This window comes from Alligator sinensis, unplaced genomic scaffold (assembly GCF_000455745.1).
Source record: "Alligator sinensis unplaced genomic scaffold, ASM45574v1 scaffold1223_1, whole genome shotgun sequence".
NCBI lineage: Eukaryota > Metazoa > Chordata > Crocodylia > Alligatoridae > Alligator > Alligator sinensis.
The window spans coordinates 643,923-657,725 of record NW_005842062.1 but is presented as its reverse complement, the minus strand read 5'-3'; the positions used below and the strand labels follow the sequence as shown (position 1 = coordinate 657,725).

The 13,803-nt window shown below is 40.8% G+C and overlaps 1 protein-coding gene across 1 annotated transcript in view; it reads right to left on the bottom strand.

Moving 5' to 3' along the window:
- GLRB (glycine receptor beta) overlaps positions 1–13,803 on the bottom strand; it is a 68,043-nt gene that overhangs the window by 7,178 nt on the left and 47,062 nt on the right. The window contains exons 7-8 of the mRNA XM_006023151.3: positions 10,989–11,141; positions 3,102–3,394 (exon numbers count right to left, since the gene is read on the bottom strand). Coding sequence (XP_006023213.1) covers positions 3,102–3,394; positions 10,989–11,141 — 446 coding nt within the window. The remainder of the gene's footprint in view (positions 1–3,101; positions 3,395–10,988; positions 11,142–13,803) is intronic.

The window sequence follows — 13,803 nt, the reverse complement described above, 5'->3', positions numbered from 1 at the left end:
GTATCCATGCAATGGGATGCTGGTACAGCTGATAGAGTTCTCCTGTCTCTGGAATTAGGTAGAGCTCTCCTGTCTTTGGAGGGTGATGTTAGTGAAGTTCTCCTGTCTTTGGAATTAGCTTTCTTCCTCCACTATAAGCACTGAGCAGCATCAACCTATTTGACTTTGGAGCTTGCTGCATAGCCTATTCCTGTACTCAAGATTCTGAGGCTAGAAAGGCATGACACAGACTGCTATTTCTGTTTGGGACAGAGTATTGTTGGGGTCTGAATATTCAAAGATTTCAAGGCTGCCAAGAACCTCAGAGAAAGGCTGTTTTATTTAATATGAATAGAATAATCACATGCATAAAAATGAGAATGGTCTTTGCTCATCTAATTACTATGTAGCTACATATCTACATTTAAGGGCAAATGGTTTAGCATACTTTGGCTGGTTCCTATTATTGTGCTCTTCTGCACACAGAGGATGATAGTGACTCAAGCACTTTATATTAAGATTAAAGATGCCAGTGATAATGTAATGAACCACTAGAGGGAGCGAGAGGGTAATTTGTTGCCAGGTAGATTACAGTAGGAGTTTTAGGCTGTCTATTAAGTGTTAGTGTGAGCTGTGAGAAGCTAATACTTTTCCTAGATATGGCATGTGGTGCTGAATTCTGAATTTTTCTAGACATATGCATTTAAGTGGAATAAATTCATTTCCCTCTTCAAATGGGATAATAAGTTAATTTTATATTATTTTAAAACATAGGCCATAATATCTGCCATCTTTCATGATTTCTCTCTGCTCAGCCTTTCTTCATTTCTCAGCCACATAACATTGTGGATTTATCTCAGAGTCTATTAACCATCTAAAAACAAGGAGGTGTTTCATTTGGGCATAAAGAGTATTTACACATGCATTTATTATGACCTCCTCTCTCTACCATTAGCATGCATTTGACTTTCCAGTCCCCTAGAATGAGCTGATAGAACTCCTCTGTATCTTCCTAGCCAAGAGTCATGTGGCTCAGTCACCTGGCCCCTGTTCCTAGCTCACTATGGTGCTCTTTCCAGGAATTATCAGTCCTCAAACATTTATTTTTAAAGGGTCTGGGTCATAAATCCAGTTCCAACACCTTGGATCAAAGAACACTGGACCTAGGGCATTATTAACCACAAAGAAGACCATCTGACAATAAGTGAAGATTCTTGTATAATCCAGAGGTACTTCTAAAATTTCTTAGCAAAAGCAGTGTTTTATGTGCACCTGTTTTCTGACCAGCAGAAGCCACAAGTGTAGCACTCTATCCAGAACATAGTATTCCCACCAATAGAATAAAGGTGTTTGTGGGTAAGAGTCCTTCAGAGCCTAGGGGATACACTAGTAAAACAGTCCAGTCTCAACCTTGTAATGCCATTCTCAGGTTTCCATGATGCAGGATATGTAGAACAGGTTTCTGCAGATTTTGGAGGGGAAAGCCAAGACTGGAGCATAAAACTTCAGGCCACCAATTATTCTATTGTGGGAATGGGAAGGGTTTCTATGAAATGTCTTACATTTATTTAGATCCCTAAAACACGTGGTTATATATATTATTTTAAGAAACCTGCGTTGAAAACTGATAGTTTAGCACAAATGACAAAATGACCATTAAAAAAAATCCTAATTGTGTTACTCCATGTATTTGGGGCAATTAAAAGGACTGTGTGTAGCTAGTAAGGTGTATGTAACCAAAGGAATAAATTATTAGGATAGATCGTTACATACCTCTGTTTTTGCTGGCAGCACTGTTAAATTATTGTCAAGTTATAATCTTGTCACAGATATAACTTTGTACATATTTGGACAAAAATAATAAAAAGAACCTACTGTTCTGCTGGAATGCTGCATCTAAATTATAGCTTTGTAGGAAAAGGTTGCATTTGGGGTGTGGAAACATGCTTCAGAACAAGGGTATAATTCTTAGCTGTTTACAATTCAGTACAATAGAGAAGCAAAGTGTTGCTGTGCCACTTTCAACCTTTCCTCCAAGTCCAGGGCTGACTGAAGAAAGAGATGAATTAGTCCCAGGAGCAATTTAGGACAGTTACAAAGTTGCTGTAATTTAGGTCTGACAGAATTTGTTCACTTGAGTTTGTAGTACCAGGTAGAATATGGCGAAGTTTTAACCTCAGCAGGTTTCCTTCACTTCCTGGAGAATGCCAACTTACTAGGTCATCATACCCCAAAAACTGATCTTCTGATGTCTCCTCAAGGCAGCTTTAAAGTCATTTTGTATCATTCTGATACACAGCAGGGGCTCAGATCTGGCTTAATATCCTTATTTTGCATATCTAAATTGTTCAGTCATTGGATGTTGAGAGCTAAATTCATTTCTTATGTAACTCCATTAACATCAAAATAGTCTCTGCTGAAAAATACCAATTAAATATTATTTAGGGCTGGTGGGGGTTCACTTGTGGTGTCTATAACTCTTTGACCAAAAACAGATGATGTTACTGCAATAGGAAGCCAGCACCAATATCAAAAACTTTGGCACAAGCCAGTCCACATATGATCTTTAATCCTACTAGGAAACTGAATAGATTTCTTCATGAGCCCTGCAGCACAAGCAGAAGGGTAAGAAGCAATCATATTTCTCCTATATACAAATGCCTGGACTTCTGAATCTCTCGGAATAAATATTCTTTACATAATAGCTGTGTCACTCTGCATTTCAAGTAAAATAATGAAACTAGCCTAATTTGAGAACATTCTCAACAACCCTTACTAGAATCATTGTCTTCTGAATTAAACCCAATTTGACAGCTATTAATTAGACATCAAGATGCTGGCCATTGATTTACCTGGAACCCAGCAGATGGCATTATACTAGCACATTTGAAAAAAAAAACAGCAACAAAAAAGTCCTTTGAGCTTTTCAGCAAACAACAAGAAGCCAAGTCACTTGGGGCCAGTTGTTCAGAATGCTGTCCATAAATGACCATGGTATAACCAAGTTAACTGTCCTTGCTTTATCTAAGTTTAAGCATTATCCAGAATTAAAAATAATATATCTCTGAAATAACAATGATTACATACAGCCTGACTTGCTAACATAACTTTATAGCTCTTACCTGTAAAGTGCTGATGTGGACAGGAGTGCCTGTTCCATTCACTGTATTTTTTTTGGCTGCATTTCCACCTTTCCCATCTGCTTGCTCTGCCTTGGCAATTTTTGCTTTTTCAGCTTCAATTTTCTTTGGATTGTTCAACATTACTTGAACCACTGCATACTCAACCAGTGAAGCAAACCCGAACAGGAGGCAAACAATCAACCAAACATCTAAGGCCTTCACATAGGACACTTTGGGGAGTTCAGCCGCAAGAGTAGTACATTCGGATGCCAAGCTGAGCACCGAGAAGATACCTGCAAACAGTAAAAATAGATATTAACTAATTAAAACTTATCATTTGGTGCCCTTCCCCTGAAACATATATGCTATCAGGTTTTAACCGATGACTTTTCTTAACAGTGAATGGAATTTCATGAGTATATTATGCAAGAGATGACTGTTCACTAGATATATATATAATGCATAAACTAACATCTATATAACATTTATATTGCACTTAACATTCAAACACAATTTAATTAATATTAAATCTGAACATATGCTAGTATATTCATTTTCATAAATAAGCAAATAGACACAAATGTGCTGAATTCTTGATATGGGCACACACACATACACATGCAACAACTGGGGAATGGTTTTGCATAAGATATAACAAACATATCAGAACGAGGTGCATGTAGCTCTGGGAAGATGGAAGGATATGAAATAAATATGCTATTTTAACCTGGTGCATTCTTCCACATCCTTTGGACCAGACATCATGACTAGAATTCAGCCAGAGATGTCCTAGGAATCTATATTTTTCATAGCATAGAACATACTTAAAATCGAAAATACTTATTATGATCTGTTACTTAGTGTAACATGTCTCGATAACGAGAAAACATTACTTCTGATCCAGAGAAGAAGCCAGTGTATCCACAATTATCTGTGGAATGGACGGAACTGGGGTGATTGAGGGCTATATGGCCATTTATAAACTCATCATGAAAGACCCAATGATGTGGGAGGCCTCTTGTATGGCTCTAATGAGCACTGCTTTCCTAAAAGATTTCCAAAGCTGGGCAGTATCACGATGCTCATTTCACAAATGGCAAAATGTAAAAATCACCTAAAAAGAGGAGCTGCCTGCAGTGTTGGATATCTACATACAGCCATGTTTGGAAAAGGATAATTCTTTCACTGGTTGTCAAACAAGACACGTTCACTTTCATCTCCCATGTTCATAACTCCTGGGTTTAGTTTTATGAACACTAATGGTATAATTCTTTCTTTGGTTGCACCTGAGAAGCCTGGCTGAAGTTAATGAGGCTATATGAATGTAAATGAGTGCAAAATTTGGCCTTCAGCAGAACCATCTAATTATCTCCTTTAGCTTGATTGCATGTATTGTCCAATTTATGAAAAAGTATTGATAGTTCAAACATGAATACATCTTTTCTGATCCCTTATCCAGGACTAATGCTTGGAACATTTTAATGATCCTGAAAATATTTGCATTAGTCCATCACACTGTTTAAGTGTAACATCAGACTTTAATAGTATCACTCAGATTTTGATAAGATTGATAAGGCCAGTATATCAATAACTGTAAACACTTGATACTGCTGTTTCCTAACACTTTATTTAGTATTTTGGATGGCATTAATCTAACACTGGCAGCTTGTCAGATATTAGCTGCTAAAATGAAGAGGACTAAAGCATAATGATGACACCAATGGTATATAAAGTTCAAATATTCTAGATACATTATCCAGAAATAGGTAATATCATTATACTGTTACATAGTCAAGAACTTCTATTTTTCCAATAATATAATGCATTTCCTGACCTACTGAGTTGTGAGCTTGATATGCCTGGGCCAAGACTGAACATGAAAAATCCCTACATAATAAGAACCTTATCTTGAATCTCTACTTCCAATTTACTTTTCATTCTTTAGAAAATGTATTGCTTAATACACCCATGCATGTCTATTCAAAAGCCCTGAAAATCAACATCAATTCCAAACCTGAATCAACTAGCAGCCAAGGAGGCCACAACCACAGACTAATGAAAATCTCTTCGTAACTATGCATATTTTTCATCACTGTTGTAGAAAGTAATATTTGTTAGCCTATTATTAGTAGTAGTAGTAGCATTGTTGTTGTTGTATTATTAATACATATTTCTTGAAAACTTATTCAGCTTTGTATACTCACTGCCCAAAGTTACTTAAAATGTTGGAACTTACAAACTTGGACTTCAAGTTTGAATCTGACTTGCAAATCCCACTGAATGAAAAGTTTACAGTAGATCTGTCATCACTTTGTTCAATAGGGCAGTTGAGGTCACTGTGACCTGCTGCTAGTTCCCATTTATCTCTATGTCTGGGGTAGAAAGTTTAGTCTCAGAATGAGAGAAACTTAAAAAAAAATCACACAAGATTTCAAGAAAAAATATAAGCAGACAGAGAAAAAGAAATATTCCAGTAAGTATCCTTTCAGCCCAAAATCAAAAGTGGCATCACTTCAGAAAGCCTGAGAGCAGATTTGTAAGAGCACCTTTCTGAGTTGATGTATTTGATACCTACCTACACTAGTCGAAAGCCAAGTAGATCATAACTAGGGAGAAAAAAATAAACTCAAAGGTGATATATATAGATATAGATATATATAAAAATATAAAAATATGTCTAATATCACGCAGCAGACAGTAATGGAACAACTTATTTATAGACATTGATTCTTAATTCTTGCCAGTTAGTTTTTGCTTTATAGCCAGGAGCATAATGGCTATAACTTATGAGTAACTCATGAATATGAACTGTTCATATTCCTCTTTCAGTGTGCATTACCTAGCATTTGTCAAAATTATTTTGCCATCATGCTACTAATTTCTGTAGCTGTACAAAGCTACTCTGCAGTTCTTCATAGAATCATAGAAGTAGGGTCGGAAGGGATCTTGTAGATCTTCAAGTCCAACCCCCTGCCTGGGCAGGAGAGAAACTGGGCTCAAGTGATCCCAGCCATGTAGGCATCGAGCTGCTTCTTAAAGAACCCCAGAGTAGGAGCCAGCACCACTTCCTTTGGAAGTTGGTTCCAGATCCTAGCAGCCGTAACTGTGAAGTAGTTCCTACAGATGTCTAATCTGAACCTACTCTCCAACAACTTGTGGCTGTTATTCCTTGTTATCCCGGGAGGCGCTGGGGGAAACAAGGTCTCCCCCAAACCCTTCTGGTCCCCCCTAGAAGGCCCCCCCTCAGCCTTCTCTTGGGAAGGCTGAACAGGTTCAGGTCCCGTAGCCTCTCATTGTAGGGTCTGCCCTGCTGTACCCGGATCATGTGGGTGGCCCTCCTCTGAACCCTCTCAATGTTGTCCACATCCCTCTTGAAGTGGGGCACCCAGAACTGGACACAGTACTCCAGCTGTGGCCTGACCAGTGTCGTGTAGAGGGGGAGGATCACCTCCTTGGCCCTACTTGAGATGCACCTGTGGATGCACGATAGGGTCCGGTTAGCCCTGCCGACTGTGACCTCACATTGTCGGCCCATGTTCATCTTGGAGTCAATGACTCCAAGATCCCTTTCTGCCTCCGTGCTCTCAAGAAGGGAGTTTCACATCTTATAAGTGTATTGCTGGTTACTACTACCCAAGTGCAGCACCCTGCACTTGTTCATATTGAAACGCATCCTGTTTTTGTCAGCCCACCCCTGCAACTTATCCAGGTCTTTCTGCAGTCTTTCCCTCCCTACTAGCGTGCCCACCTCACCCCAGATTTTGGTATCATCAGCAAATTTGAACAGGTTGCTTTTCACCCCATCGTCCAAATCGCTGATAAAGAAATTGAACAGCGCAGGCCCAAGGACCGAGCCCTGGGGGACTCCGCTGCCCACTTCCCCCCAGGTCGAATATGACCCGTCCACCACCACCCTCTGAGTACGACCCTTCAGCCAATTAGTAATCCATCTGACCGTGTAGGCATTGATGCCACAGTCGCCTAGTTTTTTCTTCAGACATCTCTAATTCTAATATACCCTAAATCTTATGTAATCTGAACATTTTGTCCAGTCTCGCTGTCTTAATGGACACCAGACTGTTGTGTTGTAGAATCCCATGTGCTACTAAGGTTCCAGATCTGGGTAGTGACTAATTATTGACAAACCTGTAGGTCACTCAGGCAGACTCCCTGTATGCAAAGACCAATGACCTGACAGCTTTCTTGGGTAGTGGGACCCTGCAGTCTGGCTGTCTCTACATTTGGAACAAAGTCTTAGCCTAGCGATTTCCAAACCTGGGTGCCGCATATGATTCACAAGATAAACCCAAACACCTATATATGATTCACAAAGATAAATCCAAAGGCTGCATCCAGACGAGCCTGGATGTTTGGTTGCTCTGGGACAACTAGCAACAGTGCACCCTGTGCCACCGCTAGTTGTCCCCAGGGAATGCCTGTGCCATGTGCCCTCTAGTGCACAGCAGGTTACCTCCAGTAGGGGAGGGGAGGCTGGGGCCAGCACTTGGCTGGCCCCAGCAGCCTTACCTGCAATCCAGGGGGCCTCCTGAGGTTGCAGCAGTGGTGATCATGCTACTCAGACCCTGGCTGGCAGCTGGAGTGTGGCTCCAGTCAGCCAGGCTCTGGTTTTGAGCGGTGCATGCGGCACTCAGCTTTTTTTTTTTTTGCAGGTTTTTGGACCCCAGGATATCCAGGGGTCGCTCCTTCCCCCACCCCCCACACTGCTCCCTTGCAGTGCGGAGAACAGCTGAACGTGCAGTATGGGATACCGCAGAAGTGTCTCTGGTGCGCTCATCTGGACGTGGCCAAAGATTTCACATAGGAATCCACAGCAACAAAAACATTTTGATGTGGTGTGGTCTTTCTGAGTTCTTTCCTGTCTTATTTTCCATAGTCAAAGGAAGTGAAAGCTAAGAGCTGGCATTTTCCAAGGGGTGCCTTGAGTCTAAAAAAGCTGAGAACCACTGTCTTAGCCTCTCTGAGTCCCCAGTTGCTTAGAAACAGTTAACCTGCATCCTGGTTCTGGGCCCGCCACTTTCCCTAGTCATAGCCTTTGGAGACAACAAATGATAAAACAAGGAGGCACAGGTGTATGGAAGGAATTTCTTAAGCACTACGCATATACATATACACACATTTTACTCTTACAAAGTACAGAGGTTTCAGATCTTTGGAAAAACAATTCCTGAATGCAATTCCACTTAATCCACCTTTACCTGCATTCTATGGATTTGGTTCAAATCCTTAAGGGAGGCAAATTTTATTTTCCACACTTTCCACTCACTCCTTCTATGCCTTCTCTTCCTATTGATGAAACTTCTCTCCTCTGGCTTGGAGAAATGCCTTCTTTCTAAAAGTTTCTCTTCCCCCCTTACCTATGTATTCACTAAGGAAAAAAACAATCTTCCCCAAACCTCTTTTTCCAGATCACTAATTCATATATTAACCAACTTTTCATCATTGGCTTTCAAAGCATTTTATGTTTCTTATTCAATTGAACACGTCTGAAAGTCCCAGCCATAGAAATTAGTGTCCCAGTTACACTTATTTCTAGAAGTAATTCCAGTGTGTTACTACTTAGGGGTGAATCAAGAGTACCTTCTCCTCTTTGGAGGTCAGGAGCAAGCTGTTCCAAGAAGCAATTTCTTAAGATCTGGAGAAACTGTTCCCCAAGCCTTGTCCCCATGCAGATGGTAAAAGACAGCACCTATTAGTGCTGCTTTACTAGTTGTCTCTGATTTCTCAACATGAAACACTCAATATAATTTTCTTAATACAGACAACCATTACTATAACCTTATATCACAGAGTGCCTTCTGTGTTTGCTTGGGACCACTTCAGCCTTGTCTGTTCTCTAACAGGGCCCCCCAAAGCCAACCCAAGCTTGGTTTCTAGAGGAAGATGGAAACCTATGCTTCTTCCCAATTTGAAACTCTGGCATTTTGGTCCCTTACCCTCCCTGGTTCTCTGGGGCTCTGATTCAAAGAGTAAGCATCCAGTTCTGCTCCAGAGAGAGAGGCTTTGCCACCTTTGAGGAGACCCACTATAGCCCCCAGTCCCAGGCAGTACATAGGTGACAGTCTCTTCAGAAAACACATTTCCTGCAGCAAAGGCCACCCAGCCAGAGGTTCTTTGTCACCTCCAAAAGGGGTCAGCAATCCCTCCACTGCTAATCTAGCCTGCACAGCCCAAACCACCTGCAAGACTATTTCCCTTTTCCAACTCTACAGATCCCCAAAGCTCCTCTACTTCTCTCAGCCCTCCAGATTTTTCTGGCCAGGAGTTGCCAGGATGCTTTTTTCCATCCTACTCTCCCATTGTCATATTTATTTCTTCAGGATACCTCCTGGATATCCAGCATTTCACCTGTCTTGATACATCAACAAAGCCATTCAAGACTGTGTTGATGCTAACAGTCCATTTTGTCTCATTCTACACTTAGCCAGTCCTGGCAGTTAAGTTTTCATTCTCTGCACAGGCTAATGAAGTAAACCGAGTTACACAATATTATAACATTATGAACGCAGTTAACACAGAAATATCGCAATAAGACTCATTGTTGCATGCTCTGCTTGCTCTCAACCTAAAATAGACTAGGATTCCTAGCCAAACATTTATCAGTATTTTTAAGAGGGCAAGTGAAAAAGGAAAGGGAAAAGCATATGTCTCTTCTTAAATTCTCCTTTGTAAAGAGAGACAGTAAAAACTATAAATATATATAATTTATGTTTTAATTTTAACACACCAGATTATTATGCAAAATGCAATTAGTCAGGGTGATTCTTTATTAAGAATATTAAATCTATGCCTCTTTTACCTAGTAGCAAACAAGGAACATGCTTCTGCTCCCAGTGAAATCAATGGATTGTTCTCATAGGCCACGTCTAGATGAGCATGACTATGTGGTATATGAGCGGTGCATTTGGGGGTAGCTTGCACCACTTAAAACTGGAGTCTGGCTGGCTGAGGCCACACTCAAGCTGCTGGCCAGGCTCCAAGCATCAGAATCGCCACTGCTGCAGCCCCAGGAGGCCCCCAGGTAAGGCTGCTGTGGCCAGCGCAGTGTTAGCCCCAGGCTCCCTTACCCCATCTAGGGTAAACCTGCTGCACATCAGAGGGCGCATGGCCCAGGCATTCCCCGGGGACAACTAGCAGCAGCACAAGGTGTCCTGCTGCTAGTTGTCCCCAGGGAACCAAATGTCCATACTCGTGTGGACACAGCCATTGATTTCAACAAAAGAAGCAGTTCTAAAGACTTGTTTTATGATTCAATTCAGAAAATTCCTTAAGCAAGTTAAATGGAAGTCCAAGTGCTTAAGCATTTTACTAAACAGGCTAGACTTCAGCATGATGTTGAACTGCTATCATAGTCACCTGATAAGAATAGTCTAGTAACAGTGGCTGCTCATTCCTCTCAAAACAGTATTGTTCACACATTGTTCTTTACTTTTCAGACAACTGCTGCATGAAGTAGCTATTCTTAGTTATAATATCATCTTGGCTAGCCATTTTTTATTTCAGGATTCAAGTTTTTATCAGGTGCCTATTCACTTGCTATTTCTAGCATTTACTATATATGGATAAGATTAAAGGAAAAATGTTTTCCAGATATAGAAAGTAGGTATATCATAACTTTTTTGTCCAAACACTAATTTAGATGGCCCAAATAGAAAACGTGCCCACTGTCTAAACACTAGATCTTCTATTAAACAAAAGCCTGAATGTAGAGGTGTCTTTTATTGGGCTAGAAATGACATTTCAATGAAAATGAAGACTATGCAATGAGAGTGAAGTTGCTTTCAATGTCCACTCATTTGTTATTAAAGCAACTGAAAATGGCGAAGTGGTGCTAAGTGAGTTGTGACGGTAGGTGTAAATGTAGGTTACCCAATGGGACTCTTGCAGCACTTGCATCAGGATTGATCCAAAATGACAGCCAGGACAGAACAACAATTAGCAGTGTAGGAGCATAAACACCCATCATGTAAAATCCAACTTGTCTTCTTAAAGTGAAGATTACTTCTACACAAGTGTAATAACCTTTAAAGAAATAAATGCATTAATATTCTAAGTGTTTTACAGACTAACCTTTTCAGATTAGAAAACCTTAGAACCGGTCAGGTTTCTGTTCTCATGTCAATTTTACCACTGACTTCAATAATGCCCTTTAAAGTTTGAAATCAATTGATGTTATTCAAATGACAAAGTGTTCAATTAAAATCAAGTGATTGAAGCTTGCCTATAAAAGTTATAACACCTGAAGGAAAGAGAGAGCCACAACGCAAGATCAGTCTGTTGTATTTGCATTCTTACAGCACAGAAGAATCAAAGTGCACACTGCTAAGTCAATGTCTACATTTCCCTGTAGAAAGACATGGAAATCCAGAGTGCTATCTTGTTCTTGCCAGCAGTTATTCCTGCAGGGATATGGATTCAGAATTGTACATAGAGAGAGACCAGCTGAAAGAAGGAGAACTGAAAAATATACTACTGTATTCCAAAAGAAGCACAATGCATGAGCATTGGCTAGAAGTTACACTTCAAAGAGTCTCTAAGAGTTAGGTGCCCAATTCTCCTTGAATTTCAATGAAGTTTAAACACCATCTCCCTTAGACTTATCTACAAAATCACACCCATTAGCTATCTTGGGTAAAGGAAGGACTCAGGTATTAAAATAAAGGTTATATCTATAAAAGATTAGGAAGATTAGAAAAAGAGGAGACCTAACCATGGCCTAAATAAAAGTTCCACAATAATGAAAGTTCAGAGGGATACATTTTTATCTCAGTACAAAATTTAAAGAGACAATCCCCTAAACTTAAACTCTGACAGGTGCAGATATGGGCTTGGGCTTATTTAAATGTGGGACTAAAGAAATGCTTGTAGTGCTCACTTATGGTGCTAAGCAGTCCCAAACTGAGTCATGCTGTATTTGTTCTGCAGTTGCTTCCACTTAAATAAGTAGCATAGTCCCTCAGGCCAACCCTGCATGTGCGCCAATAAGCTCTGCTGACATATGAATGTACAAATCCCATTACAGAGCTTTCTGTCACCATCACAGGGAAAAAGATTTCCAAGATGCTTTTCAACAATATTAAATGAAGATGTTGTCTCACTACAGTTTATACCAGAAGTTAGGATATGGACAAACATACATTTGTCATAGCTTCAAAAGGGCAAAGAGAGCTGCTGCTCAGGACCACTCAGCAACCATTATGGTGGAAATGTTATGTATTCATAAATTGATCATACAAATACAAACAAACTGCCTCAACTTTGAGCCTGTATGAAGCACGGTTAACATTGGAGTGGTTTAGGTATATTTGCATCCGGCTCATACACAGTAACAGTAAGAACATAAGAGCTGCAGAACATCTTGGCTAGGTGCAGACATTAAAAAAGCCCGAGCTGGAATCAATCTAAGATATGTAAGCAGCATAGTTTAGATCAATAGCAAACAGAGCATACATTTGCTCTGTGGTGGGGGCAGGGAGGGTAGAATCTTAGACCATGTTCCGCCATTTTTAAACCAGTCTATATGGCTAAGGACAGACATTCAAAAAGCCTGAGCCTGAATTGATTCTATCATTGCAAGTTAGTCTAATCTGCAAAGCTTAAACCGATTTGGAGGTGGACAGACATCCCCTTTTCATTCCAGCAATGCAGGCACATGCCTGAAGTGGTTCAGGCTAGAAGCTGGGGGGCACTAGAGCAGCCTTCCCTTCCCTTCCACAGTACTGAGCTGAGGGGGAGCATGGCCAGGCCCAGCAGGATGCTCTGATTAGCCTACCAGAGAATTGCTAACAGTGTTTATCACTCCTAACTCAGCGTTTAAGAAAACAACAGAGGGATATTACCACCTACCTGTTGATTCTGCCTTTGTCACGACATGGACTGGAGCCAGCATGTGGTCTGCTAGTTAATACACAGATACCTCTCAACAAGTATACCTGCTTAGCAGGGAGTAGAAGGGGGTGGGGGGTGGGGAGCAGCCTGCAAGTCCCTGCCAGAACTCCATCCAGGGAGCAGAGGGGAGGGGCCAGCCCTGCTGTGGAGGAGAGACCCCGCCCAGCCCAGAGAGCATGCCGGGATGCTGGGGGTGTCTGCTTTAACTTAAACAAGCAAGGGGTCTGGGATAGACATTGCATACACTAGTCTAATCCAAATCAGTTAGGTCTGATACTACATTCAACCAGGTTTGGCTGAAACTGGTTTGAGATATTTTCAAACTGGTTTATGTGCACTGAACATCTGTTCTGTTACAGGTTTAAACCAGTTTCTGATCACTTACACCGGTTTATATGTAATGCCTGTCCCTAGCCTATGTAGCAAATCTCTGTTCTGTTACAGGTATAGACTGGTTTCTGCTCACTTATACCAGTAGAAGTGTAATGTCTGTACCTGGCTCTTAAGGAGGAGCTTTACTTTTTATTTTGAAGCTGCTGCATTATGAATTTGTCCATACCTGTAGTGTAACTTAAAATGTAGAGCTTCAGCAGCAAGAGATGAAACACAATCCATTTTTACCTTATGTTAATAAAGGTTATTTTATGTCTGGGTTTTCCCAGACATGACCTCTTTTTGGGTCCTTCCATTTCCATCTGGGCAGTTTATTTAAAGTATCAAGAAATGTCTAGGATTTTGCTCTGCCTCTGTTTTCCTAGCACTTCCCAGCTCACCCCAGCAAGGAGAAGCTTGGGGC